At 36.8% G+C, this 26,282-nt stretch overlaps 1 protein-coding gene across 2 annotated transcripts in view; it reads left to right on the plus strand.

The window, feature by feature from the left end:
- The first annotated feature begins 522 nt into the window (after nucleotides 1-522).
- Nucleotides 523-26,282, plus strand: part of SYT14 (synaptotagmin 14) — a 272,609-nt gene continuing 246,849 nt past the window's right edge. For both annotated transcript variants that reach the window (XM_082464356.1, XM_082464357.1), the window contains exon 1: nucleotides 523-16,908. In XM_082464356.1, the coding sequence (XP_082320482.1) occupies nucleotides 16,896-16,908 (13 nt within the window). In that variant the 5' untranslated portion in view covers nucleotides 523-16,895. The remainder of the gene's footprint in view (nucleotides 16,909-26,282) is intronic.

A 26,282-nucleotide genomic window follows, 5' to 3' on the forward strand; every position in this document is an offset into this window, starting at 1 on the left:
AAAGGTTCTGATGCATTTGATGTGAGATGGAGCCTGGCAGTCTGTGTTTCTAACAAGTCTCAGGTGATACTGTTACAGTATTAAGAACCACGGTTTGAGAAACAAACATAGAGAAGGCCTTCTTTATGCTATGCTACACAAAAACAAAAAATCTGATTTTATTTCAGGAGTCAAGAAAATACATGAATTCATTAAGGCAGGTATTTTAAAGAAACTTGGGTATTTAATACCCTGTTGGGGGACATTTTGGTTAACTCACTAGTTTGGATGGCCAACAGAGTCAACTCTTCTTGGCAAGAGTTATGAGGTTGCTGCCAAATGTTCTTTGTGAAAAATTCAAATTGAGAATTCAGACCATTGAGGGCATGGCACAATATCATAATTATCACAGCCACCTCATTACCTACTGGCCTAATCAATTTTCTGGGAAAGAGGTTTCTTATCTCTTAAAGAGAAGTCATATATTTTTAAATTCTCTGTGTCCTCAAATGTATCACTGTTATAACAATGACTTTTGACTTAAAATTTTTAAGGAAAGTGCAAAATATGCTATCATGTGACTCAGAAATGGGATTCATGAAGGAAAAATTTTAAAAACTTAATCCATTTTTGACTTAGCTTTAGAATGAGTTAGCATTCAAATCTCTCCTTAGTTATTTTTTTTAAGTTGTAAAGACACATGAGTAGGATATTTTCTTCTTGATCCTCGCTCACATTCTTTCAGATATATGAAATTGTTATTTAAAGTAATTACATCCAGAAATATTTATGGTAAATGCTATTGTTTGTGTTGTTTATTATTTTGGCTTTAACCTTGTTTAACCTTTGTTAAAACAAATAAAAGATATAGTTAATTTGAACTAATTGCCAAATTACATTAATGAAGAATATGTATGTTAGTAACAATTTCATATAGATTATGTAAAATACATACAAAATAAAAAATAGAGGAAGCGATCATCTCATTACATTGTAAAAGCCCAATGTACTATCTTGGTAAACTGATTTTACCTCCTAGTTTCAGGTAATAAGTCTATGCTTTACCTACCTCTCATGCCTGAGACCTCTCACTAAGGTTCCAATCTTTTAGTAACCTCAATACCCTACAATACATTTTTATTTGGGTATCCTCTTGTGACTCAATCATCTCCCATAAAATGTTTCTAGTCCTCATATTTTTATGAATAATACCATTAATTTGGTCTCTTATGCTTATAACATTAATAAATTAGAACTAATTTTGCTTTTTTCTGTACTGAATCCTATATCTGTTAAAATATATATATATTTATATATATATATATATTTTTTTTTTGGTTGAAAATGTTGGAGTTTGAATTGGATGAGAGCTAATGGGATTGAAACTCCACCTAGCTTAAGGAAAAAAGGGAATTTTCTGGAAGGATCCAGGGGTTGTTCACAGAACCGAAGAAAGAAGTGCAGGCACTAGAACAGGTCTAGGAACCTCTGGAATTGGAACCAGCAAACTGGTGCCACTAGAATGTGCTCTTTCTATCTGGATGATAGCTATACTTTCTGAGTATTTTTCACAAGGCTGGGACACCAGTAAAAGACGATGTCACAGCCTACAGCTCAAAGCACATAAAGAAAAACTGAGTATGGTCTCCATTTTAAATTCAGCCAGTCTCAGGGAGGCATTCTTATTTGTCCAGCTTGAGTCACATGCTTATTCCTTGGACCAATCACTGTGGCTAGTGAATGTTGTACTATATTTGGGATTGGCCGTTGTAGTAGTCTGTGTTCTCTAAGAAGCAGATGTCAAAATGGAATTAAAATATAAGGATTTTATTTGAGGAAATGTCTGTGTGAAACGGAGGGAGCTGGTCAGGGCTGGGAAGACATCAGACTATGATGCAGTCTGACCCTGAGTGAAGGAGAGAAAGTAGTTGGCCTAGATTGCTGTGCAGGCTATGGAAGGTTCAGCAAAGCTACTGTGTAGTTTCTTGAGCCGAAGGAAGTTGGCTGAAATAGGAGTCCCTTGTCTCTCAGGAACTGATCTGCCTTGGTATTCCTGTCATACTCAGTGATTGGCAGGAGCAGCCTGCGGGAGGCGTGGCCTCCATGCAAACTTGGAGATGGGTTTCAAGGTGCAGCGGCTGGGTCCCTTAGTCAGTCGTGCTGCCTGCAGTAGGAGGTCTGTGGGGAGCGATCTCATGGCGGCATCTCAGTCCACTCTGAATCATACGGCTGGAGCGGGAGATGAGCAGCTCCTTGAAAAGAATGGATATGTTTTTCTGGACAGATAAAACAATAATGTCTAGTACATTGTTCGTCAAAATTCTAACATGCCTCTCCAGTTCAAGTCTTTGTTTTTATTCCCACAGCTGCTGCCATTGTCCATACTTTCATGATCTTATTCTTGGACTACCAGAGCCTCTTCTAATTAGTTCCTGCCTCTATTCTCAACCTTCTTCTACCAATGTACACTCCACCTTGTAATTTAATGACTAGAACCTCAGTTTGAACAAATCGTTTTCTTATTACAAGAAACCTACACGGTTTTCGGAGAGTTCTCATTCTCTCTCTGGCATTCGCAACTTTCTAATATGACTCTTACTATTCCCTAATACAACTCCTGTGTCTTGCAAATATCACCATCCTTCAAGCACAACATGTTCATTTATACCCCAACCTTGTCTTAGAATCACAGAATCTCAGAAATGGAGAGTATCTATATGGGCATCGATTGTTCTCCATTTTAGCTTCTTGACCTTAGGGAGATTAGAGGTGAATATGTGGGTATTAAATCAAAAATATAAATGAAGGGGAAGGAGATGAGATAGATGGAGATGGATAAGGGGTGGGAGCATGCAAAATCTAAGGTCTGGTCCATGTGACAAAATCAGCATATGGTCCTTATGATTTTGAGAGCAGGTGGCTGGGATAAAATGAAGGCTACTGGGGAGCTGGACTTTTGGAGAGGGAGGGATGAAGAGAGTATGGGATGGGTTCCAAGAAGAGGTTTTTTGTTTTTTGTTTGGCTGCGCCACGCAGCTTACAGGATCTTAGCTCCCTGGCCAGGGACTGAAGCCAGGCCACAGCAGTGAAAGCGCCGAGTCCCAACCACTGGACCGCCAGGGAATTCCCCAGGAAGAAAGCCCACCTGGGAAAACTTCATATAAGATGAATTTTAAAAAAAAGCCAAGTGAGTAAGAGGGGAAAGAGATAGAAGGAAGGAGACATGGCAGCTTCCCAAATCTGCCATCCATCTAATGTTTTTGTTGACCAGCCTGTTAGCATTATTCTGTTCCAGTAGAGCTTGTATGCAGTGTATGATTACAATCTGGTTTACTGTGGTAAAAAAATCCAATTATTTTACATACTAAACCAAGAGTGATTATTTGTAACAATAATAATCTGGGCACCAGGGTTTATAACAAGCCAAGATCTGTTTCTGTGCAGCTGCCACCCACTGGTTTTGGCTCTAACCCTGCAACCATACAGAATAAGCCTGCTTCCTTTACAGCTGGCAGCCATTCGAATATTTGAAAACAATTATCATGGCGTCCCTGAGTCATTTTTTTTTTCAGACGAAACATTATCAGCTTTTTAACTTTTTCTCTTAGAATATAGTTAGAAATATCTTGTTGCTGAATTCACTCCAGGTAGTTTCTTAACCAGGGCAGAAAAAGGTGGGATTACTGCTTTGTTTATGATAGATAATAAGCATCTAAAATGGCAGCCTAAAATCACATGAATAACTTTAGTAGGTACCCTATTTATGGAAATTAAACTTATTCTCAATGAAAATTCCAGGTCCTTTCCACTTGTGCTGCTTCTGGCTTAGGTCTTACCTCTTCTGTTTTCTTTCATTTATTGGAGGACTTTATTGAAGACTTCTCATTAATTAAATACATTTTTATTAATGAGGAACCACTGTGGGCTTGGCGCTGGGAGTGAGAAAGATTTATCACTGCTGGGATCCTCTCCCATTGCTGTGACCCAGGGAAGCTAGAGATGGCAGGACCCAGGGTTAGGACTAAGGGTGAGATAAGCAAAATGTCTAGGGTGCAAGTTTTAAGGAGGCACTCGCTCTCAGGTTTGTGCAAGTGCAGGACAAATAGTGTAGTATTCTAGATAGAGTTCTTATCCAGTCCCCCACTCTAGTTCATTGCTTTGGATAATCTGAGAACATAGATCAGGTAGGTTTAGTTCAGCTGTTGGCCATTTTAACTACAAAACAAAGTTTTAGAGTTAGTACTTTTATATTCTGTACAACCACACAAGCATATCCTCTTATTTAATATACACTGGGGAAAATGAGAGTCATATATGGTCAGCGTGAGGGAGATCAGAATACAAGATTGGGGTTTTTCCTAGATCTTCCCATGGCAGTATGGAGAAAAAGGAGAAGCATATAAATCCAACCCTTGCCCCCAATTTGGAGGTGCTTATACACAGGGGTTTCCTTTGGGCTGTGGATCCTTGACAACATTGTCCAAATTTTTCTTTAAAATTATCCCCTAGATCTAGATTCTCCCATTCTGTAGAGATACAGCTCAGAACATTAAGTGACTACCCAATGACCAGCACCAAAAGAAAAGCCCTACAAAGGAAATTTGGAGAAAATAAAGAACTTCGCTATGATTATATAACTAAGCCTCAGCCATAAAAGGAGGCTAAATCAAAAGGGAATGGCCCCTAACAGAGAGCAGTAAAACCCTTTTGAGGAAAACAAAGAAAAAGAGAGCACAGGCAAAGGTGAGTTGAATATAGACCTCCTCCCTCAGGTTAGGTTGCCCTGTCCAGCTCAAACCAAATCTCTTTGAGGAAATTCCCATTTTATTCTCCTCAGTGAAAGGGGACCAGGAAGGTGAATGAAACAGGATTCCTAAAGTAGGACTCAGCCTAAGGCCCATTCAATTATGAAGAGATACTCTAAATTTTACAATATATGTAAATGCAAAATGTCAGGCATGTTCTTCCCCCTGATTGAAGGGAAAGAGGGTTGGGAGTCATCACAGAGAGGAGGAGGAGCCATTTTTAACTTTACTTTCAGAATATAATTATATACTTTTAATTTTAAATGCTATTCTTGCTGGTTGTGAAAAATTTAAAGACCACAGAATGATAAAATATAAAGTGAAAGTCTATCCCATGCTTCTGGCCCCCAGAAGAAACAACTGTTAACAGTTTGGTATATATCCATCCAACACTCCTGTGTCTTAAAAATGTGTATTATATATGTATTAGTCAGGGTTCTCCAGAGAAACAGAACCAATAGTGTGCATGTATATCTATATATCTATATCATCTACCTATATAATATATATGAGAGAGAGAGAGAGAGAGAGAGAATAAGGGATTGGCTCACGTGATTATAGGTCCTAAGATCTGCAGTTGGCAAGCTGGAGACCCAGGAGAGCCGATGGTATAGTTCCAGTCTAAGTCCAAAGGCCTGAGAACCAGGAGAGCTGACAGTGTAAGTTCCAGTCCAAAAGCTGGCAGGCTGGAGACCAGCAGGAGAGCTGGTGTTTCAGTTTGTGTCCAAAGGCAAGAAAAGACCAATGTCCCAGCTCAAGGATGCAGGCAAAATGAATTTCCTCTTACTCAGTCTTTTTGTTCTGTTCAGGTCTTCAACTGACTGGATGAGATCCACTCACATTAGGGAGGGCAATCTGCTTTACTCAGTCTACTAATTTAAATGTTAATCTGATCCAGAAATACTTTCACAGACACATCCAAAATAATGTTTGGCCAAATATCTGGGCACACTGTGGCCCAGTCAAGTTGACACATAAAATCACAACACATATTTATTATATATAATATAATAAATGGGTTCATAGTGTATGAACTGGCCTATAACCTATATGCATTATGCATTCACATCAAGAACGTGGGCTTCAGAATCAGTGGGCCTGGGTTTGAGTTGTGACCTTGGTAAGTCACCAAATGGCTCTGAACTTTTGTTTCCTTATTTATAATACTGATCTAATAACATGATATACCTTACAGAGTTGTGATGAGAGTTAAACAAAATGTTACAGATTAATTGCCTAGTGGAGAATAAGCCCTCCAAATGCTAGATTGAAAAGAAAAAGTCCTAACACATCATGGATATCTTTGTATGTCAATAAATATGGCTCAACTTTATCCATTTTTGATAAATGCATAGTATTCTATTGTATGGGTGAATCCTAATTTATTTAACGGACTCCTGTTGATGGACATTTAGGTTTTTTCTAATTATTTACTTTTCTAAACAAACAAACAAAAAAGATAGTCTTGCAAACTTAATTATTTATTTAGGAGAAATTCATAAAATTAGAATGACTGGGTCAAAAATATATTACAGTTGACCCTTGAACAAGATGGGGGTGAGGGACACCAACTCTCTTCACAGTCGAAAATCCATGTATAACTCAGAGCTGGCCCTCCATATCCACAGTTCCTGCGTATCAGTGGTTTCACATCCAAGGGCATCTGAACCAAGGGCAGATCGTTTAGTAGTATTGTATGCATTCATTGAAAAACATCCGAGTATAAGTGGACCCATGAAGTTTGAACCGATGTTGTTAGAAGTTCAACTGTAGGTATCTTTAATTTTGATTAAGATTGCCACATTGGTCTCCAGAAACATTATATCAGTTTATCCCAGCCACTCCCCTCCCTTGTCCTCACATTTGGGAGCGTGTCCATTTTCCCATACCCTTGTCAGAACTAAGCACTATCAAACACTTAAATCTCTGCTAAACTGATATTTGAAAGAAATCTCATTTGTTTTACATTCCATTGCTTTTATCAATGGTAAACTTGAGCAATTTCGCATAGTTATTGCCCATTAGTATTTCTTCTTTTGTGAATTGACTCTTCATATCTACAACCCCTTTTCTAGTGGATGCCAGCATATTGTTTTCTTATTGATTTTAAGTGTTCTTTAAAATCCTCAACAATACAATAATATCTAAAACTTATATGCCACCTAGTATAAGCCAGGTTCTAAGTGCTTTACATGTACTAATTTATTCCTCAAAAACATCCTGTAAAGTCGGTACTATTATTATTGCTATTTTACAGATGAAGAAACTGAGGCATATGAAAGTTAAATAACTTGCCCAAGACCTTGCTGCTGTTAGGTGGTAGAGCCAGTTAGTAGGCATTTTGGTGCTGGAGTCCATGCTCTAACTACTTTCTTTACTGCTCTCCAACTGCTGTAAATATTTCATTTCCCAATTTGTATTTATCTTTAAAGTTTGTTTATAGTGTCCTAAATTTTTACATAGTCTAATTTCTCCTTTTTAAATGATTTCTTGCTGATCTTATTCTTCTACTTTTTTTTTTTTAAATTAAAACCCTATTTTTTTTTTTTAATTATTTATTTAGCTGCACCAGGTATTAGTTGTGGCACAACAGGGATCTTCATTGCCACGTGCGGGATCTTTAGTTGCAGCATGTGGGATCTAGTTCCCTGACTGGGGATCAAACCCAGGCCCCCTGCATTAGGAGCATGGAGTCTTAGCCACTGGGCCACTAGGGAAGTCACCCTTGCTGATCTCATTCTTAAACGATGAATAGAAATTTCCCCAGCAAAGAAGATCTCTACCTTCCACCTTAAGACAGAAAGATAACTGTGTACAAAAGACATGCATGAAGGTGTGAGAGAGCAGGGGACATTGAGGAAAAACTGAGATGATCAGATACATGAATTCTGGGAGACAAGTTTGAAAAGGTCATTTGGAATTAGACTGTCAAGAACCTTGTAAGTATGGATTTTATCCTGAGGGTAGTGAAAGTGGGAGCTGCTTAACTTATGCTTTTGTTTTTAATAAAACATACTCATGTATAGAATGGTATAAAACAAAATAAAAAGAAATATTTTCCAACTGAGACTTCCCATACACCCAGCATATTCCCAAGAGGTAAGCTTCTTTTATATGTTTCTGGTTTTGGTTCTTGCGATTATCACCATAATTCTAAAGAATATACTTACAGTTCTCTTTATTAATTTATAAGTTTAGACAATATCTATTTACTCCCATTTATGAAAGAAGAGGAATTTGGCTTATATGTACTGTTTCTCACCTTTTCTCCCTTCACCCTCTCCTCCTAAATATATATTCAATACTATACCATATATATGAATAATAAAAGAATATATATACCCATGTTCTATTTTTCATTTATATCAATCAAAAATATATAAAACTTCTACTTATCTTTCATCAGTTAAAAAAGAAAACTTCTAATTCTGCATTATGTAAGATGAGAGAAATTACCATCCCTAAACTATTCTTTTTCTCTCATCCCTTTGCTTTACGTCTTAGCCTCTGATGGCTCTGTCCTTACTTTGATGTTGTCAAGATTGCTAACATTTACATTCTGTTCTTTACGGTAAGTATTTCATACTCTTTCTAACACCTTAGAGCAAATATTTTATTTTAATATTTTATAATATTATGGTTAAATAAATATTATTTATTTTGATGAAAAGTATATGATTAGAAAATGTAATTCTATATTGCTAAATCAGTGCTGACCCAAACAGTGTCAAGGTCAAATGGATTTTCTTGTCTTAAACCCTAACAGCTACTCAAAATCATACCCTATTTAATTTGCTTGATGTATGGAATATATGGCTTTCCCCTGTAGACTATCTAATTGCCTTTCTTTTTTCTACTGAGAGAAGAAATAGATACCTTTTTCATGATAATAATATCTTCCAGCTTTGTAATATATTAGTTGTTGAATGGAAAGAATTTTCTCCCTGAGCATATTCTTCAGACTTTCTTTTCTAATTTAAATGTGTTGCTTTCTAGGCTTGCTGCCCAGCTGTCATTCTATGATTTCTTTTCATTGTATTCATAGGTTAGTTTCACCATTTCTTGGATCCATAGCTTTCTCTTCCTTAGATTCCGTTCTCATTTTGTTGGGCTATATCAAGTTAAAAATCTAAAAAAAAAAAAAGTGCACGAGAGAATCCATGCATTCCTTAAATAACTTAATTTTGTCCTCACTCTTGACTAAGTTTGATTTGACACAGAATTTGAGTTCCATAGTCATTTTCCCCTCAGTACTCGGTACACATTGTTCCATTTTTTTCTAACAACCACTTTGTTATTGAGATTTCTGACCAATTTGAATCTCATTTTTCTGGCATTGACTTTTTAATTTTTATTTTATTTTTTTTCCATCTCTGGAAGCTTTAAGGATCTTCATTATCCTTGATGTTCTGAAATTCAATGAGATGTGTCTAGGTGTGGGTTTTTATTCATTTTTCTTACTTAGCCCTTGAAGAGCTCTTTCCATCTAAAGCCCAGAGGCTTTCTTTACATCTGGGAGATATTTTTCCATTGTTTCTTTAACCATCTGTGCTTGATATTCTCTGTTCTTTCCCTCTGGAACTCTTATCAGCTAAACACTAGACTTCCACGATTGATCTATGAATTTTAATTTTTTTCTCACATTTTCCATTCATTTGCCTTTTTTCTCTTCTAGTCCTTCTTTTTTCTTCATATTCTGTTTTTTCCCCTTTGTTCAAACAGCTTTATTGAGGCATAATTGACAACTATAAATTGCATATATTTAAAGTATAGAATTTGATAAGTTTTGACATAGGTATACATCCATGAAACCATCACCATAATCAAGATGGGGAACATATCCATCACCACAAAAAGCTCCCCTCTGCTTCTTTGTAATCTCTCCTTCCTCCCTCTCACTAGACCATCTTTCCCTTTTCCCCCCAGGCAACCATTCATTTGATTTCTCTCACTATAGATTATGTCATTTACAAATTTTAAACTTTTATATAAATGGAAACGTACAGTATATATTCTTTTTTCTCTCTGATGCTTTCACTTAGCATAATTATTTTGAGATTCATCCATGAGGTTGTGTGTATCAATAGTTCATCCCTTTCAGTTTCTGAGTATTATTCCATTGTATGGATATCCATAAAAAATCCATACAATACACAGTTTGTTTATCCATTCACCTATTGATGAACACTTCAGTTGTCTCTGTTTTTGGCAAATAAAGCTGCTATGAATACTCATGTACAGGTCTTTGTATGGACATACACTTTCCTTTCTCTTGGACAAATATCTAGGAGAAGGATGATTAGATCATATGGTAGATGTGTGTTTAACTTTTTATGAAATTGCCACAACTGTTTTCCAAAGTCCTGGTGCCATTTCCACCCCTTCTAATGAATGTTTTGTTCCAACGATCATATTTTTAAATTTCATTAAGTCTTCCTTGTTCTTGGATTTCTCTCTTTTTCCTTTCAGTACCTTGTTTAAAGACTTGTAATATTTTTTTTGAAACTCTTTGAGTTTCCCTTGGAATCGTTTATCCAGTGTTCACTTAGGTCCATTTTACATGTCTAGAGATCCTTGCCTCTCTATTCATATTTTAAAATAAAGGACCAGGTTGAATAGTATAGGTAGCTAGTATATCAAAATATGGAGGGTTTTATTTTGGGTAACAACACTAGGTGCCTCACCTCTTCCTAGGCAGATGTTCAAATTCTTTGGAGTTCTCTGATTTTATCCTAGGTACAAATTCCACCTCTGGAGTGAAATTGGGTGAATATTTAGTAATATGGGAATAAAGTTAACCAAGTATATTTTGGTTGGGGGAAAAGTCTGAATGGAAAAGAAAAAAAACAGGGCTTAGCAACTGAAAAAGTACATTTTTTTCGCATGTAAACTGATGACAATAAGATGCAGTGGACAGAAAGTGGTAGAAGTAGCAGGTACCCTAATAGCTTTATCTATTATTTTTACATCATCTTTTCTACTGAAAGTTAAACAAAATATTTGTACATATTGTTTTAGGAGAGAAATTAGATTTCCTAGGGAGTTACCAACAAGTATTATTTTTAAATCATATTTTGTAGTGTTTTTTAAGTTCTTTGAGCAGCTTCATGAAATGAAAACCTTACTATAGCAATTGAAACATAAATTGTGCTTAGAGTTTCACAATTCACTTCCAAACCTTAGCATATAATGTAAAAGAGATACTGTACTCTTACAAATCATTGTCCTATAATAGATTGTTGTGGCCCAACAACAATCTATTATAATCTATTTCTGAATCCTCAAAAGATATTCCATAATTCCTTTAATAAACTGTTCCACCTTAAAATAAAAAACATCAATAAATTTTTTTAACGTCAGAGTATGGCATGTTATATGAAACTCTATGAAATGTTCCCTTTCATTTATAACAGTATATAGTTAAGCAAAGAGAAATTCTATATTGGGAAAAAATAATTGGGAAGATAATAATGAGAAATACGATTCTAGATAAAAAGTTATTTAAGTTTCTTAAAGAGTTCTTTTAAGTTTCTCTTTATCACCATCATCAATGGCTATTTTATCTTATTGGTGTACAGATGTACACTTCAAAGCTTAAGAACAACTAATATAAAGGATCTAGGCACCTAAGCCTATTATGATTTATTTATTCATTTAATAAAAATTTAGTAAGTATCTACTTTTATCCAAAGAATTCTATGCTTGTCATTCTTGTATTTGATAAATGTAAGCAATAAAAGCTCTTAGTGACCTTCTCTGAATCAGGCTCACACATTTACAGTTATATGAACTAAGGAGATTTGAATGACTTTTGTAGCAGTAGATTTTCTCATCTAACTCAGAGTATCAATTATTTTCTTCAGCGTAGAATTCAATTCCCTTCCTACATATGTATGTTCTTGAGACCTTCTACAAGTTGCCTTCTGCTTTCTACATGGTAGGTGGCCGCATTTACTGGTGTGTGACATAATTATGTCATTGCAAAGGTCTGTGGTATATTTTTTGACCTTTAAGTGAAAATTGTTATATAACTGTCACTTGTCATTATCATGGGAGCATCTAGCTGTGAAAAAATTTATTTATTTATTTATTTGGCTGCGTTGGGTCTTCGTTGCTGCGCGTGGGCTTCCTCTAGTTGTGGCGAGTGGGGGCTACTCTTCGTTGTGGTGTGCAGGCTTCTCATTGCGGTGGCTTCTCTTGTTGCGGAGCACAGGCTCTAGGCTCGCGGGCTTCAGTAGTTGTGGCTCGTGGGCTCTAGAGCGCAGGCTCAGTAGTTGTGGCGTACGGGCTTAGTTGCTCCGCAGCATGTGGGATCTTCCCAGAGCAGGGCTCGAACCCGTGTCGCCTGCATTGGCAGGCAAATTCTTAACCACTGTGCCACCAGCGAAGTTCCGAAACATTTTTTTAAATATAATCAAGTACTCCTACCTAGAACAAAATAATATACTTCTTTGCTGTGAGTAAGAACGTTTAGCTTATTTAGTTCATATCCCCATAAGCAAGTACTTGTTGAACATTTTGTGTCAAATTGCTCTATATGTTTAGAAGTTTCATTCACTCCTCCACACTGACAGGCCAGTATCCTGCTGTGTTGTAACTGTGTCAGTAAACCACAGTGTACTGCTCCATACATTTAGCTGATAGCAATAACTTCACTGATCAATAATAAATATTAACAGAGATTATACAGGAGCACATCATATTTGGAGATGAAAAGGGAAAGGAGTGTAGGTGGCTCTTCAGTCTGCATGAAAGGCTTAGAAAATATAATGGAAGAAAGTGTAGGGTAGTAAATTAGCGTCTATGCTATTTGTTCTCTTTTTTCTTTTCTTTGGTAGAGCTTGTGCTATCTCTAAAGTTTTAGAAGGCAAGAAGGAAAGCTACCATTTGATCTAAGTGAATAAAAAGAATTCTAGAATGCTCCACGTTTATTTTCTCTTTTAGCTATTACTTTGCTGCCTGTAGTGGAGTAAGTGATAAGTCTTGAGGAAAATATGGAGGAAATCAAAGAGAAAAAAGAATTGTTCTGATTTATGTTTACTTTTATTTTTTCTTTCCATTTTCGTCTTTAATTACCTCCACACAGCAGGATAGATACACTTCTTATTGTACCACTCTATCAGGTAGAGTATCCACAAATGGGAAGTTATTACGGTTCTCCTCCCACCAAAGACATTACAGTTTATCCCACCAAGTAAGTGCCCACTGAGCAATCTTCTCTGGCAGTCCCTCCCTGAACCCCACCATGCCATTTCTGTAGCTCTAAGGCTGTGCTGTCTGATACAGTAGACACTAGTCACATATGGCTAGTAGCCAGTGTATTGCGTAGCACAAATATAGACAGTTTTCATTATCGCAGACAATTCTTTTGAACAGTTCTGCTCTAAGAGAACCTCAGGGAAATGTGCTGAAGTACAGTACCCTTGCAGGCATCACTTAAGTTTTCTCTGTCCAAGAATCCCTTTCTGGGAACCATTTTCCTTTCTCCCCCGTTCATCCGTATAGGTCCCATGGGGGCCACTGTATTCCTCCATGACCCTCCCATTATGGCCACAGAGGTTTTGTCAGAGGTATGCACCTGACCCAAGCTAGGCTAATTTTAGTATCTGGCTTCCTAATTGGTCTGGGGTAGGTTACCTTATTTAAGTAGAGCTAATGACATCCCACCTTTTTTGGAATTTATGGACTTGAGGCACAGAAATGTGGTAGAATCTGTGAGCTGTAAAGCTTGGAATTTCTCAGGAGTCATGTTTTCCACCATAGGGATAAAGTTAGCTTGTCGTGAGCAAGCAAAAAACCAACATGCAGAACAGGTAGAGATAAGGAGCAGAAAATATTGTGATAGCATTCAGATTCCCGAGATTGCTGATACTGAGGCCCAGCTTTATTTCTATACTTACACCTTTATAATTAACTTTCCATTTTCCATAAGCTAGTTCAAGTTGAGTTGCTCTGATTGGAAAAGTTCCTAGAATAAATAACTAATATATAAGTGTTTCCATGACATTATGATTCATGGAAGAAATGCAATATTAATGGTTTTAACTAGATTTTCATTAGATCCTTATATCTAGCCACATCTTCTCAGATAATTGCAACTGCTAATAAAGCTTAAAGTTTAAAAATGTCTCTCTTATGCAAACATTCAAAATCCCTGGATAACTAACACTTATTAAATTTTCCAAAATGTAATTTTTGGTATAGGTACTTGTTAAGGCTCCATTTTTATATATGTAATATATAATACTAGAATTAAGCATATATTTAATTATATATACTAGAATAAAATATATATTACTAGATAGAATTTTTGTTCCATTCTTTCAATGGCTTTGGACTTTTTCAATTGAATAGCTTAAATTAAATACAGGAAGTTTCCAAATTTAAAAATCATTTGTTTCTTAAAAGTACATTGGGAACTTTTGTAACTTGGAACATATACTCTTCCATCAAGATAGTATTGCTATTAATAGTGGTAGGTTATTTTGTTCGGCACATGAAAACTACTTAACTAATGTAGGTGCAATTACCTTTCACTTTCCCTTTGAGCTGTTCTTTCCACATGATTCACCTTCAGTGCTTTCTTTTTCTGCTTTCTGATGTTTCAGCTATACCACTGGATAATTAAGCATTGTGTCCTCCTGTAAGTCAAACTATCATTGTAAACAATATGTCTATGAAATATTGAGTTGAAACTTAAAATACCAAAAACACATTTCCATTTCCTAGTCATAAGAAAAGGAGTTACTTTGACTTCTTTTATTTTTCTTTTCCTGTCTCAGCCCCTAACTATCCACAGCACATGATGGGAAAATTGGGTAATTGCTTGAACTATACGTTTGGAAACTATTTTTCAAATAATTCATTAACAAGGAAGAATGAAGAATTTAAAATGAAGCATTTTTTGAACATCCCCTACAATGTAAAGGTGTATAGACTAAAGATTATTTAGAGGTATATGGTCAAAATTACAAAAACGTCTTGTCCTTAGGTGGGATGCATGACTGATAAAATTTAAAACATTTAAATTATAAATAATTGACACTCTTCCAAATTAAAAGTATCAAACCCATGGCATACTTTAGAAATAAGAGTATATAAGAAGTTAAATCTCAATTCCAAGTGGCCCCTAAGCAAACTCAGAAGCCATATGAAATGTTGGAAAGTTAGGTTAACCCATATGATATTGTCCAACAGTAATCATAGAAATTTCCCAACTAGTATCTGGAGAGCATTTTTTAAAAAAGGCAATATTGGTAGGAAGAATTATGCATTCTAATCTGGGGGGAAATGTCATCAATATCGAGGATCCTTGGCCTAAATTCCCAGATTTGACAAGTTTGAAGCTCATGCTCGCCACACACACACAAATTCATTTTCTGAGCAAACTGTGGTATTAATCTGAGTTATGGGAGCTCAAATAACTTGGACCCATATATGATACTTAGGTAATTGATGATGAAATGATGATTTTTTTCTTTTGGCTTTCAATATGAAATTCTTAAAAAGGCTGAGAAGAGCCAGCCAGAAACCACAAACCCAGAACTGTGGTTTCAAGTTCAAACCAATGCCTTGGAGTTCAAGACTAGTTTAAGGGAGGTTGCTTGGAGAAAATATCTTTGGCACTATACATATTTTACCTGAATCTCACAGATATCTATGGTAAACATACACACACACAGAGCTTTCCTAAAACATAGACATTTTAATATTTTCTGGTAGGACAGCATTTTGTTTGATCTTTCAATATCAACTCTTGTTTGTAGCTAGCTTTTAGCACAGTTCCTGGTTTGATAAATATTCACCAAACTAATGAAAATGGTAAAGAATGAATGTCTATTGAACATAAACTGTGACTGAGGGAGAGATTATATAAATGCAGTGAAAGAAATTTCTGCTCTAGATTTACAGTCCAATCTCACTTACATAAGTGCAAAATTTTCTTTGTGTCAGTCTCCAGTATAGCTATTTTGCACTAGGAGTAGGCATTTTCTTTGCAAGGAGAATCACCAACTCCCTATTCCTCCATGTTGTTTACACCGTTCATTGTCCAGGTCGTCAAAGTACCAAATAAGGCTGAGAGTTGGGTAAATGTTGATTGGCTCAAGTACCTCAGGTCAAAATTAAATGGCCAGTTGTTCTGTGTTCGACGTTGACCTGTGACGGTTCATAATGCTCATAGGTTTGCCAGTTAAAAGAACTTGAATGTGACTTGCTTTTTCAGGCCCTTTGTCGAAACGTCTGTCTCACCTCTACTTTTGTATGACCTCAAATGTGTGGAGACAAATGCCAACGCATATTTCCGAGGGAAAACCAAGCTCAGGTTAATGGCAAGCTTTATCAGGAGTCTAAGGGGTGACGTGCACGAGCACACGTGTGTGTGTGTGTGTGTGTGTGTGTGTGTGAGTGAGAGAGAGAGAAGCAGCTGTCCTCAGGATCCCTCTGTCTCTCTCCCGTGTGCTCTTTGCCAGCTAGCCGTCTCTCAGCCCACAGCGGAGATCTGAGGCGAGTATTTGGCTGATTCAGGCAAAGCAAAACAAAAACAAAACAGACCTTCAGATTACCAAGTCTGAGGGAGTCACTGGGTGGGGATTCTTGAGCCCAGTTTCAATTGAGACCTGTCCATGGTCCTGACCACATCCTTCCCCCTGCCCCTCCCTCATCGGTTTCGGAGGCCGCAAGCAAGGGAGGAGCGGACGTCTCCGCCGGGGTCCTGGGCCCAGAGAAGCTCCCGGCCGAGCGGGTGGAAGCCGTCCGCACATGCTCAGTGCGCCTCGGGCTGGCCTTGGGCGCCGGTGCTGGGGCTCTTTGGACCCCGCACCTGTTTCGAATCCCGGCGCGAGGCGCGGTGGGGGAGGCGGGGTGGGGGCGAGGCGGCGTCACGTGCCGGCGGCAGTGGCGGCCCGGGAAGGTTCCATTTCTTCCGCGCGCTCGCGGCGCTCCGCCCCACCCCAGACCGCCCCGCCCGCGGCTCCCCCAGGCCGCGCAGCCCGGCGACTGCGGGATTAACCCCGCCCAGCTCCACTCGCCGGCTGCCCCGGCGCTTCCTCCGCCCGCACCCTCGCTCGCCGCCCCCGCCATCCAGTTGGTGCGGTCCAGGGCGAGCACATCATGGCGATTGAAGGTAAGTGGAGGCCGTCCGTGGTTGGTGAGGAGGGGGGAAGCCCAGGTAGCAGGGGCTCGGAGGTGCACGAGAGGCCGAGGCGAGGATGGGGCCGGGAGGCGGCTGTGGAGGCGCAGGGGTCCCGAACGCGTCCCGGGAGGCGGGTGGGCGGAGCGGCGCCGCGGGTCCTCCCGACTCTCGCCGGCCCTGTCTGTTCCGTCGGCCTCGGTCCGTGGCCCGGCGCGGGGAGGAGCTGGTCCGGCTGACAGGTATGGTGCCAGGGCCGCTGCCTCCTCCTGGCTGCGCGGAGTGGGGCTCCGGTGCGGCCCTGCCGACCCGGCGGGATGGGCTGGCGGAGCGAGGGACCGCAGGGTGTACCCCCTTACATTGACCTCGCCCCAGCAAGCCATCCTCCCACAATACCCGCCTTCCTACCAAACTGGGAGCCCAGTTTTGCTGTCCCGGTCCTAACCCTTCTCAGTCCCTACTGTGGAGCCGATGCTGGGCTGTACTCTCCGTCCGTTCCCCTTTTGATTGCTGTTGTAGGGGACCAGGAAATTTGAAGTGAGGTTAATTTCCTTCTCAAGTGTTTTTTCCCCCTAACACTCAAAACTGGTTTTTCTCTACGAAAGAGGTATAAATACATCTTTACAACAAACGCACACTCTTAGAATCCTGCAAATATATCAGTCCTTTAAGTGTTATAGTGCCATCAATACTCATATTTTCAAAAAAGTAGCTTAATAAATTAAGTTCCTAGATAAGGTACATAGTTGGCACTAGAGTGTATTTTTCTCTTCTTCCAAAAACATGTGACTGGGATGAAGCGTCTATATTTTTCCTTTTTTTTTTCTTTGTTTTTAAGGAAGATATTTTGAAAATTAATATAACTCGTCTAGGATTTATGTGAACGTCTGCAGCATCTTTCAGGCCCTGTCTTACTCTTACCTTAATACAAACAATGAAAGTAGTTTGTAAAATTTCCCTGTGTGTTTGTATGCATCTATACAGATGTGCAAGGCCCCTACAGCAATATCATCACTAGGCTAAATTTTATGTGTTCCTCCTAAGTAAAACTTTTCAAAGGACTTCCCATCTTGGTGACCAATCCCTAGTGGCATATATCTTTGCCAGCTCCAGAATTGTTTTAGTTGTGTGTTTACGTTTATCTTATTTATTTAAGAGATTGATTACCTATTATACGCAAGACACACATTCAGACATTTTCAAGTGTCTGCTTTAGCTAAAGTGATAGAGGGCACTGGGAATAAGATCTACCAATAATCTTTGATATTCTTGTTATCCAGAGCGGTACTTTCAAACTTTTCCTTACTATGCTTTTTACTAGAGGTTTAAAATCAAGAAACCGAATACACTGGTTTATGTTTTGTACTTTATTTCCGCAACCACTTTGTAGTAGAATTTCTTACGACTTGGTAAAGGTAAAAACGTTATTGCAGAAGGCGAGGAAGAATCAACCAGATAGTATCCAGTTATGATCCTATAACTTGTAATTTCTTTAAAAATTTTCCAGTTTTCCCCCTTTTTCTCGATTGATCCTTCCCTTCTCCCCCTGCCTCCCTGTAGTTAAATGTGATCGATTCCTTTTTTAAGTCAGCTGATGGCATTTTGCTCTGCCTATTACTACTTGTATGTTTAAAGAACAAGATTTTTGCTTTCCCTATTCAAGAGATTCTTCTGTGCTTGAGATACTCTTGATTAATATTTTCATACTAAAGCATTTGTTTCAGGCTTCATAATATAAAGGTCAGGAATTGTCTTTTGTAGTTTGGCAAGGAAACTAGTTAATACTAGCATTTCAAATAAAGATGTCAGGTAAGGTGTGCTGTTTATCACATACTAAAGCAGGTTACTTATACACATCACCCCGTGCTATGTTATGAAATAGAATGAGCTCTGGATGAGGGCTTTATACTACGGACATCTTAGAATTTTAGGGGCCCGAGGGAGCATCTCATCCCACCTTCCCAAAGAAGTGGCTGTTAAAACATGCAGTGCCTTCATTCACCTGTTAATTCCGTAGACTTACTGAGCCGTAGCTGTACTCAGCATTCTGTGCTAGACTCTGTGAGGCCGTAAAGATGAATAAAACCACATTTCTTCCCTCAAGGATTATGTGTTCTGTTGGGGGAGACAGATAATTTTAACCATGCGATTACAATATAGTGTGAACACCAAGAGATGAATCATCCTTTTGTATAAAAATGTTCAACGATAATGAGTTCATTGAACGAATATGCCAATGAGCATTTATGCCAATGTGGAACTATAATTCTTATAGTTCATAAGGTCTTTGTTTTGACCAAAAATCTGCCATTTAGTAACTTCTATCTATCCACTCATCCTAGTTCTGCTTTCTAGAGCAATATATTAAAAGTTCACTATTCTCTGTGTACACGACATCACTTCTACCATTTGAAGACATCTCCTGAGCATTTTCTTTTCTAGACAAAATATTTAACTCTTCCTCTGGATGGTCTGTAGTTATATGTTTGAAATAGGGTAGTGGGCCACTCCATTCCAGATGTTTTGTTGAATAGCGTACATTAAAACTGTTGTATCACTCCTTGACTTGTGCATAATCCTATTAATGTAGCTTAATATTAGAACAGACTTTTTGGAACTTCATGTTGACTCAGGATGAGGTTGTAATCAACCAAAATTACATTCTCTTTCACCTGGACTACTTTCAAGTCACGTGTCTTCAGTCCCTTGCATGACTAACCAGGGTTTTGATTTGAAGAACAGATATTTGTATCTGTTAAGCATACTCTTATTAGTCCTGGTCCATCGTTTTAGCCCTTTAATTTTTTTTTTTTTTTTTGGTCGTGCCACATGGCATATGGGATCTTAGTTCCCCGACCAAGGATTGAACCCATGCCCTCTGCATTGGAAGTGCCGGAGTCTTAACCTCTGGACCGCCAGGGAAGTCCCTAGTTTAGACTTTTAAGTACTAAGGGTTACTTTTATTTCCTTCTTTTTGGAAAACCCTTATTTTACAATACCAATTAATCATTTATTTCCTCTTTTCATCAATCAGACAGATAACTGCTAATCAGGACTTCAGACAAATATAACATGATGGTGTTACCACTCTGAGCTAATATAATTCCAGTCAGAGGTGAAGAAGTTAGCCCTATCTTAGGTTAAGGTACAATTTTTAAAAAGCATATTGAAATATTGGGTAGTTTACAGATCCTTATTGTTACCCTAGAGGTTTGGTGGGTGATACCAGGTTGGGAATCATTGGTCCAGCCTCGCCTATCAAGATCTGTAATTGTTATCTGGCATATTAACTCTTCTAATGTTGGCCTCTGTCAGTCTGACATTGTTGACTATTTCCTGTTTTTCTAAGTTTTCTCTTCCTCTCTTGATTACTTACTTCTCAGCCTTCTGTTTATCTCCCTGATCTAATGTTCCCTGTGTTTCCATTCTCAACCCTATTCTCACTCTGCTTTATACACACTGCTGTAATTGCAGTGTGTATAAAGAATAATGTTGAATAATGTTGGAATCACTTATTTATAAATTTGTCTCCCCAGTCTGACCGTAAATGCCTAGAGAATAACGTTTATTTGGTTTTTATTCATTAGATTTTGTACAGTATCTGAAAATAGTATGTACTCAACACGTTTCTTGAATTGTTATAATGGACTTCTATGCATTATCTTAATGGGTTGCATCCCTTGCCCAGATGTATTTGACCAAATATCTGCCATTTAGTAACTCCTATCTATCTACTCATCCTAGTTCTGCTTTCTGGAGCAATAAATTTAAAATCCACTATTAATAAATTAAAAGTACGCATGATTTTCCTAACTTATATTTCCAGATAGTAGCTACATATCTTGGATGTTTCACAGCAATTCAGAATGTTTAGCTTGGGACATTCAGAATGTCCTAAACTAAAGTTGTCGCCACAGCTACTGAATCCAGCCTCCATGCTCCCCACTCCATGCAAATTTACCATCTGAGTAGCATTTTTAAATAACCAGATACCTGAATTACAAAGCTGGAAATCAACCCTGTCTTATAATTCACCCCCCACATCCTGTTGATTACCAAGTCATACCACGCCTACATCTCAAATTAACTGATGATGTTTAGTGCTTACATTTTAGGTTATTCCCTTATCCGTCATTAAGAGACTTGTATTAGTTCCCTCACGTGGCATCTCCAGTCTTTAAGATTCATTCCAATCCATTTTTCAAACAATTGCTAGTTATCTTTGTAAACTGCGAATCTGAATTATTTAAAACCTCAAGATAAAGCTAGTCTTTAGTGATCTGGCCTACACCCTTCTTTCCTCCAGTCCGTATTTTTCTGTCTCTTCCATAAGATTATCATAAGACTCCTTGCAGAATGTTTTGCTGAAGTAAAAATATTCACCTTTATTGTTAACTTGCTATATATTAACTTTAAGTACTTAACATCTGTGGGTAGCATTTTTAAAAACTGTGAAAGAAGGGTAAATTAGAGAATCTGTGTGTGTGTATACTCACTTTTTGATTATAATGCGTCTTACAGTTTATCACACACTTTTAGATATATTTTTTAAGTCATTAGTACAATTTTGAGATGCTCTTGAAGATTTGTTGTGACTCTTAAAATTTCCAAGACATAATTTGGGCTTTCAAAAGCCATTTGAAATGTGGAATTAAAAAACCCAATACAGGACTTCCCTGGCAGTCCAGTGGTTAAGACTCCGTGCTTCCACTGCAGGGGACATGGGTTCAATCCTTGGTCGGGGAACTAAGATCCTGCATGCTGCACAGCCAAAAATAAATAAATAAATAAAATAAAGGACCAATTTTAAAAAAACAATACAAACATGTTGTATTATTAGTCTTGAGGGAGAACATCACACTCCTTTCCTTCTTTCCATTCTATTGTTAAAGATATATCATTACAATGTGTACAGGGGATAATGTAATTAGAAAGTCCTACCTGTCAGTCTGTGGCTGACTAAGGCAATTTATTGAACAGTTTGTATTTGGAAGATTTAAAGTTCAGTTTAAGCAGTGATGTTCCTAGAAGAGATCCTTTGGCTTTCGGCAGGAATAAAATTTCTAATATTTCACAGAGATTTAAGACATGTTTGTAAATTAGGTAAATTTGTTCACAGTACTTTTGAGTAATTTAGTTTATTTTAGGTTCCTTTTCTAACTCATTAAACAAAATTAGAAAAAAGTAGGGAACACTAGAGAAATATTTGTATTAAGAAGCATTTCATTTTTTGATATTTTAAGTAGTATTAGAATGCAACAATGTATGCCAATGTGGAAAGCAGAGAGAATCAAGTATTGGCTTATTTATACAATTTGTTGAGTAATACTGTTGGCATTGTTGCTTTCTTTAAAATGACTATAATGTTTGTCCATAGCGTGTGTGTAGTAGTAGAGTAGATTGTCTTCATGGATTTGATTTCCATTCAGCTGACGTTCATTCTTACCTCCACCCTCCCCAGATCCTCACTTGTTAATACTTAATGTGAACATGCATATAGAGATAACATAAGGCTGATCAAACTACTGTAAATAAAAACATTCCAAGTTTTTGAGTAAAATGAATATTCACATATTTTATATGTATATGTAGTACAATTTTAATTGAAACCTAACAAATTGGAATCCTTGATTTTTCGTTTTTTAGGAGGAAGAAATAGTGACAACACAGCAAGCTGTTATTAGGAATTTATTTAAAAACAAACTTTTAGGATCCATATGTGTATTCAGTACAGTTTCCTATTTTCACATTTTAGAGCTGTTACTAGAATTGATATTGAGTCATCAAAAGATAGAGGATTTTAATGAAATATTAAATTATGTTCAGTATTCTGAGCTTACTGATGCAGTAATGAATATTAGTAGCTTTAAAAAAATGATCTGGTGCAGTAGTGGAAAAAAAAGGTATTCTCAGTTAAATAGAAAATTAAATTAAGTAGACTACCTTCTTGTGAGCATATACCTCTTCAAGGTTTTATGGTAATAATGAGCTTCTAAGAGTCAAAAGCATAATTAACAAAAAAACTGAATTAAGAGTGGTCAAAAGTGGGAAAAATGGATTATGTTTGTGAACAGTAAATTTACTTTATAAGGTAAAACTTATACCTGTTAGGAAAATTATTGAATAAATTTTTAGGAACTTGTATGGCTCAAAAGAGAAACTGTATTTACTATGCTGTGCAAACCATGATCTTTCAACAACACTGGGACAACACTGGGGACTAAAATTGGTGTTATTCCTTGAATGACTTAAATAGGGACAAACTAAAAAGTGTCTAGAAATTAGAGACTGTAGTCTAAATGGGTTAAGTTGGTTGAGAGGAGTTGGCAACATTAATAGGAAATATTTAAAGTTTTATGCCTATTATGGAAGTATAGGTATCTGCTGAAGAATTAGCTATAACAATTTATTAATGTGAGCTAGACATTAATTAAAAGGCTGTGGCTACTTTAATGCATGTTTTTTGGAGAGAAATCTTTAGATGAGATGGAATTTAAGGTATTTCTAAAGTAGTCTTGCAGTGTTTGACTTAGAAGAAATTAATAGAAGAATAGAAGCTGTAAATTGTAGTGATTTAGGCTAATGGTCAAAGTAAACGTGGCAGAAAAAATAAAGTCAGTTTTAAAAAGGTTTCATTTTAAAGGAACCAGATCCTTGGGTTTAATTTCGTTTTTGTATACCTGGGCGTATTTTGATGGGAATATAACATCACTGCATATTTTCCTTCTGTAGACATGTGAAAAGTACATACATACTTTATAATATCTATCCCTTCCCCTCTAAAGCGAATTGCTGGTTCCCAGGCACACTTTTAAGTATGTGCACATTCATATACAAACATACACATGCACACATTCACAGCACACGTGTGTGAACCCACACACATCTATTTCCTCTTGTACCCTGACTTATTCCAATTGTAGAGGATTAGTTTATATTATACTCCTACATGGGTTTGCCTGAGGGAAAAGATGGTAACTTTGACTAAGCTTGTCAATTTCTATCTGTTTCTCATTTCCATGTTGCTGAGATGATTATTTCAAGGCAATGCTAGTATTATCTCCAAAAATAGTTTTGAGAAATTCACTTTTATTTAAGTTACCTTAAAGAATTAGAAAACAATATAATAATTTTCATAAAAATGAAGAAATATCAATGTTTACTTTTTCACTCTATTAAACTTAGTGTTCGGATTACTTTTTTCTGACAAATAGTGACAGTTAACTAGTGACTGGGCAACGTTACTTAACCTTTAGTGCCTTGGTTTGTTTATCTATAATGAACTAGACAAATTTATTTCTGAATTTTAGTCATTTTATATTCAGTCATTTTAATATGATCTCCAAGTCTTTATTATTATGTCTTTGAAGTAAATTTGGTATGTGAAAAGTTATATTTATATGAATTCATTTTGACTATTCATTTTAGTGGAAAACTCATCTTTTTCTAAAGAGATTGATGAATTGATTACATAAATAATTGTTCCTTCAAATTGGTTCAGCCATTACAGAAAACAATATGGAGTTTCCTCAGAAAATTACAAATAGAACTACTATATGATCCAGCAGTCCCACTCCTGGGTAAATATCCAAAGGAAATGAAAACAGTATATCAAAGAAATGTATGCACTGCCATGTTTATTGTAGCATTATTCACAATAGCCAAGATTGGAAACAACCTAAGTGTCTGTCAACAGATGAATAGATAAAGAAGATTTGAGATATACACGCACACATATGCACACACACGTATATGTATACATACAATGGAATGTTATTTAGCTATGGGTAAGAAGGAAATCCTTCCATTTGTGACAAAATGAATGGACCTTATGGGCATTATGCCAAGTCAGAAAGACAAATATATGATAACACTTATGTGTGGATTCTGAAATAGCTGAACTCATAAAATAAAAACAGAATAGAAGGGTGGTTACCAGGGGCTGGAGGGTGGGAAATGGGGAGATGTTGTATAAGGGCAACTCACAACCAGTTGATAAATAAGTCCTGGAGATCTAATGCACAGCATAGTGCAATAATGTGTGTAAACTTCAAAGTCGCTAAGAGACTAGATCTTAATTGTTCCCACCACAAAAAAGAAAAGATAATCATGTGACACGATAGAGGTATTAGCTTACACTAAAGTCTTACGGCAGTATGTGAGAGTATCAGATCAACACGTTGTACACCTTAAACAGTGTTGTAAGGCAGTTTATCTCAGTAAAAATAAATAAAAAATAATTATTCCCCTATGTATTGGCTATACATACTTGATTATCACCATGATATACACTTTACATATCTTAAAATTTTTTATGTCGGTTATACCTCAAAAAGCTGAAGTTTAAAAAGTCAATAATCATTCCCCTTGTGCATTATACTCTTAAAATCAGTAAACCACTTTCGGATTACCACCATATCTAAGTCAAGATATGCCTACTGTGACTTGCCTTTTGCTTACAAATCTGACATTTCTCTTGTAAACTCTTCAGATTACTTTTAGAAAGTTTTGAAAAAGGCATAAAATTTGTACATAGTTCACTGTATCTCAGATTGAAGAAGTGTTTAAGCCTTTTGATTCCCAAACATGTACATTAAAAATATACATTTAACCTATGCAATGCATATTTTTTCCTTACTCTCTTTCTCATCTTAGGAAGGGTTGAGGATAAAAAGAATATTGATTTTACTGTTTGATAATGTAATAAAGCTTATTTAACTTTTTGTGTTTCTTCTTTTGTACTTTTAAAAGTAAGTTTTCCCCCTCCCAAATTTTACTTTATTGTCTGACATTTACCTATCTTTAATATTCCTTTTTATTTCAGTAATAAGAGTGATTGCTCTTGAGTTAGACATGTACATCAGTGAAATCTCACTTGTTGGTTAGAATTTTCAGAACAAATATCAAGAATAGTAGAGCTCAATATTAGTTGCTTTTCCTAATTATGTGATTTTTGTGCATACTTTGGCAAATGTAATTGTCAATTGACTATAAATTTAAAATACAGTAATTATTTGACTTAACTTTTTATTTATAAAATTCTTTCATTTGATATAGATAAATTGAATACTTTTAAAAGTGGGAGTTAGCTTTCATTGTCATTTGCAGTTTTGAGAAAAGTTTAGACTACAGTAGTTTTTTGTTGTTGTTAATACTAAGCCTTGTAAAAATGATGCAGTTATAGTGAAGATTAGGTGTGTATAGTAAAACCTAACAAATTTATATTACATATGTGGGAAGTCTAGTTTCAATTACAGGCTTTAAAAAGTGCAGGCTTGTTACATGAATTAAGTACATAACGCAAACTAAGTTATAAGTGTTACCATCTGGAGAATAGGTCTTAATGACTATATAAGAACTGTTTCTAA

This window comes from Balaenoptera physalus (assembly GCF_965194825.1).
Source record: "Balaenoptera physalus genome assembly, chromosome: 1".
NCBI lineage: Eukaryota > Metazoa > Chordata > Mammalia > Artiodactyla > Balaenopteridae > Balaenoptera > Balaenoptera physalus.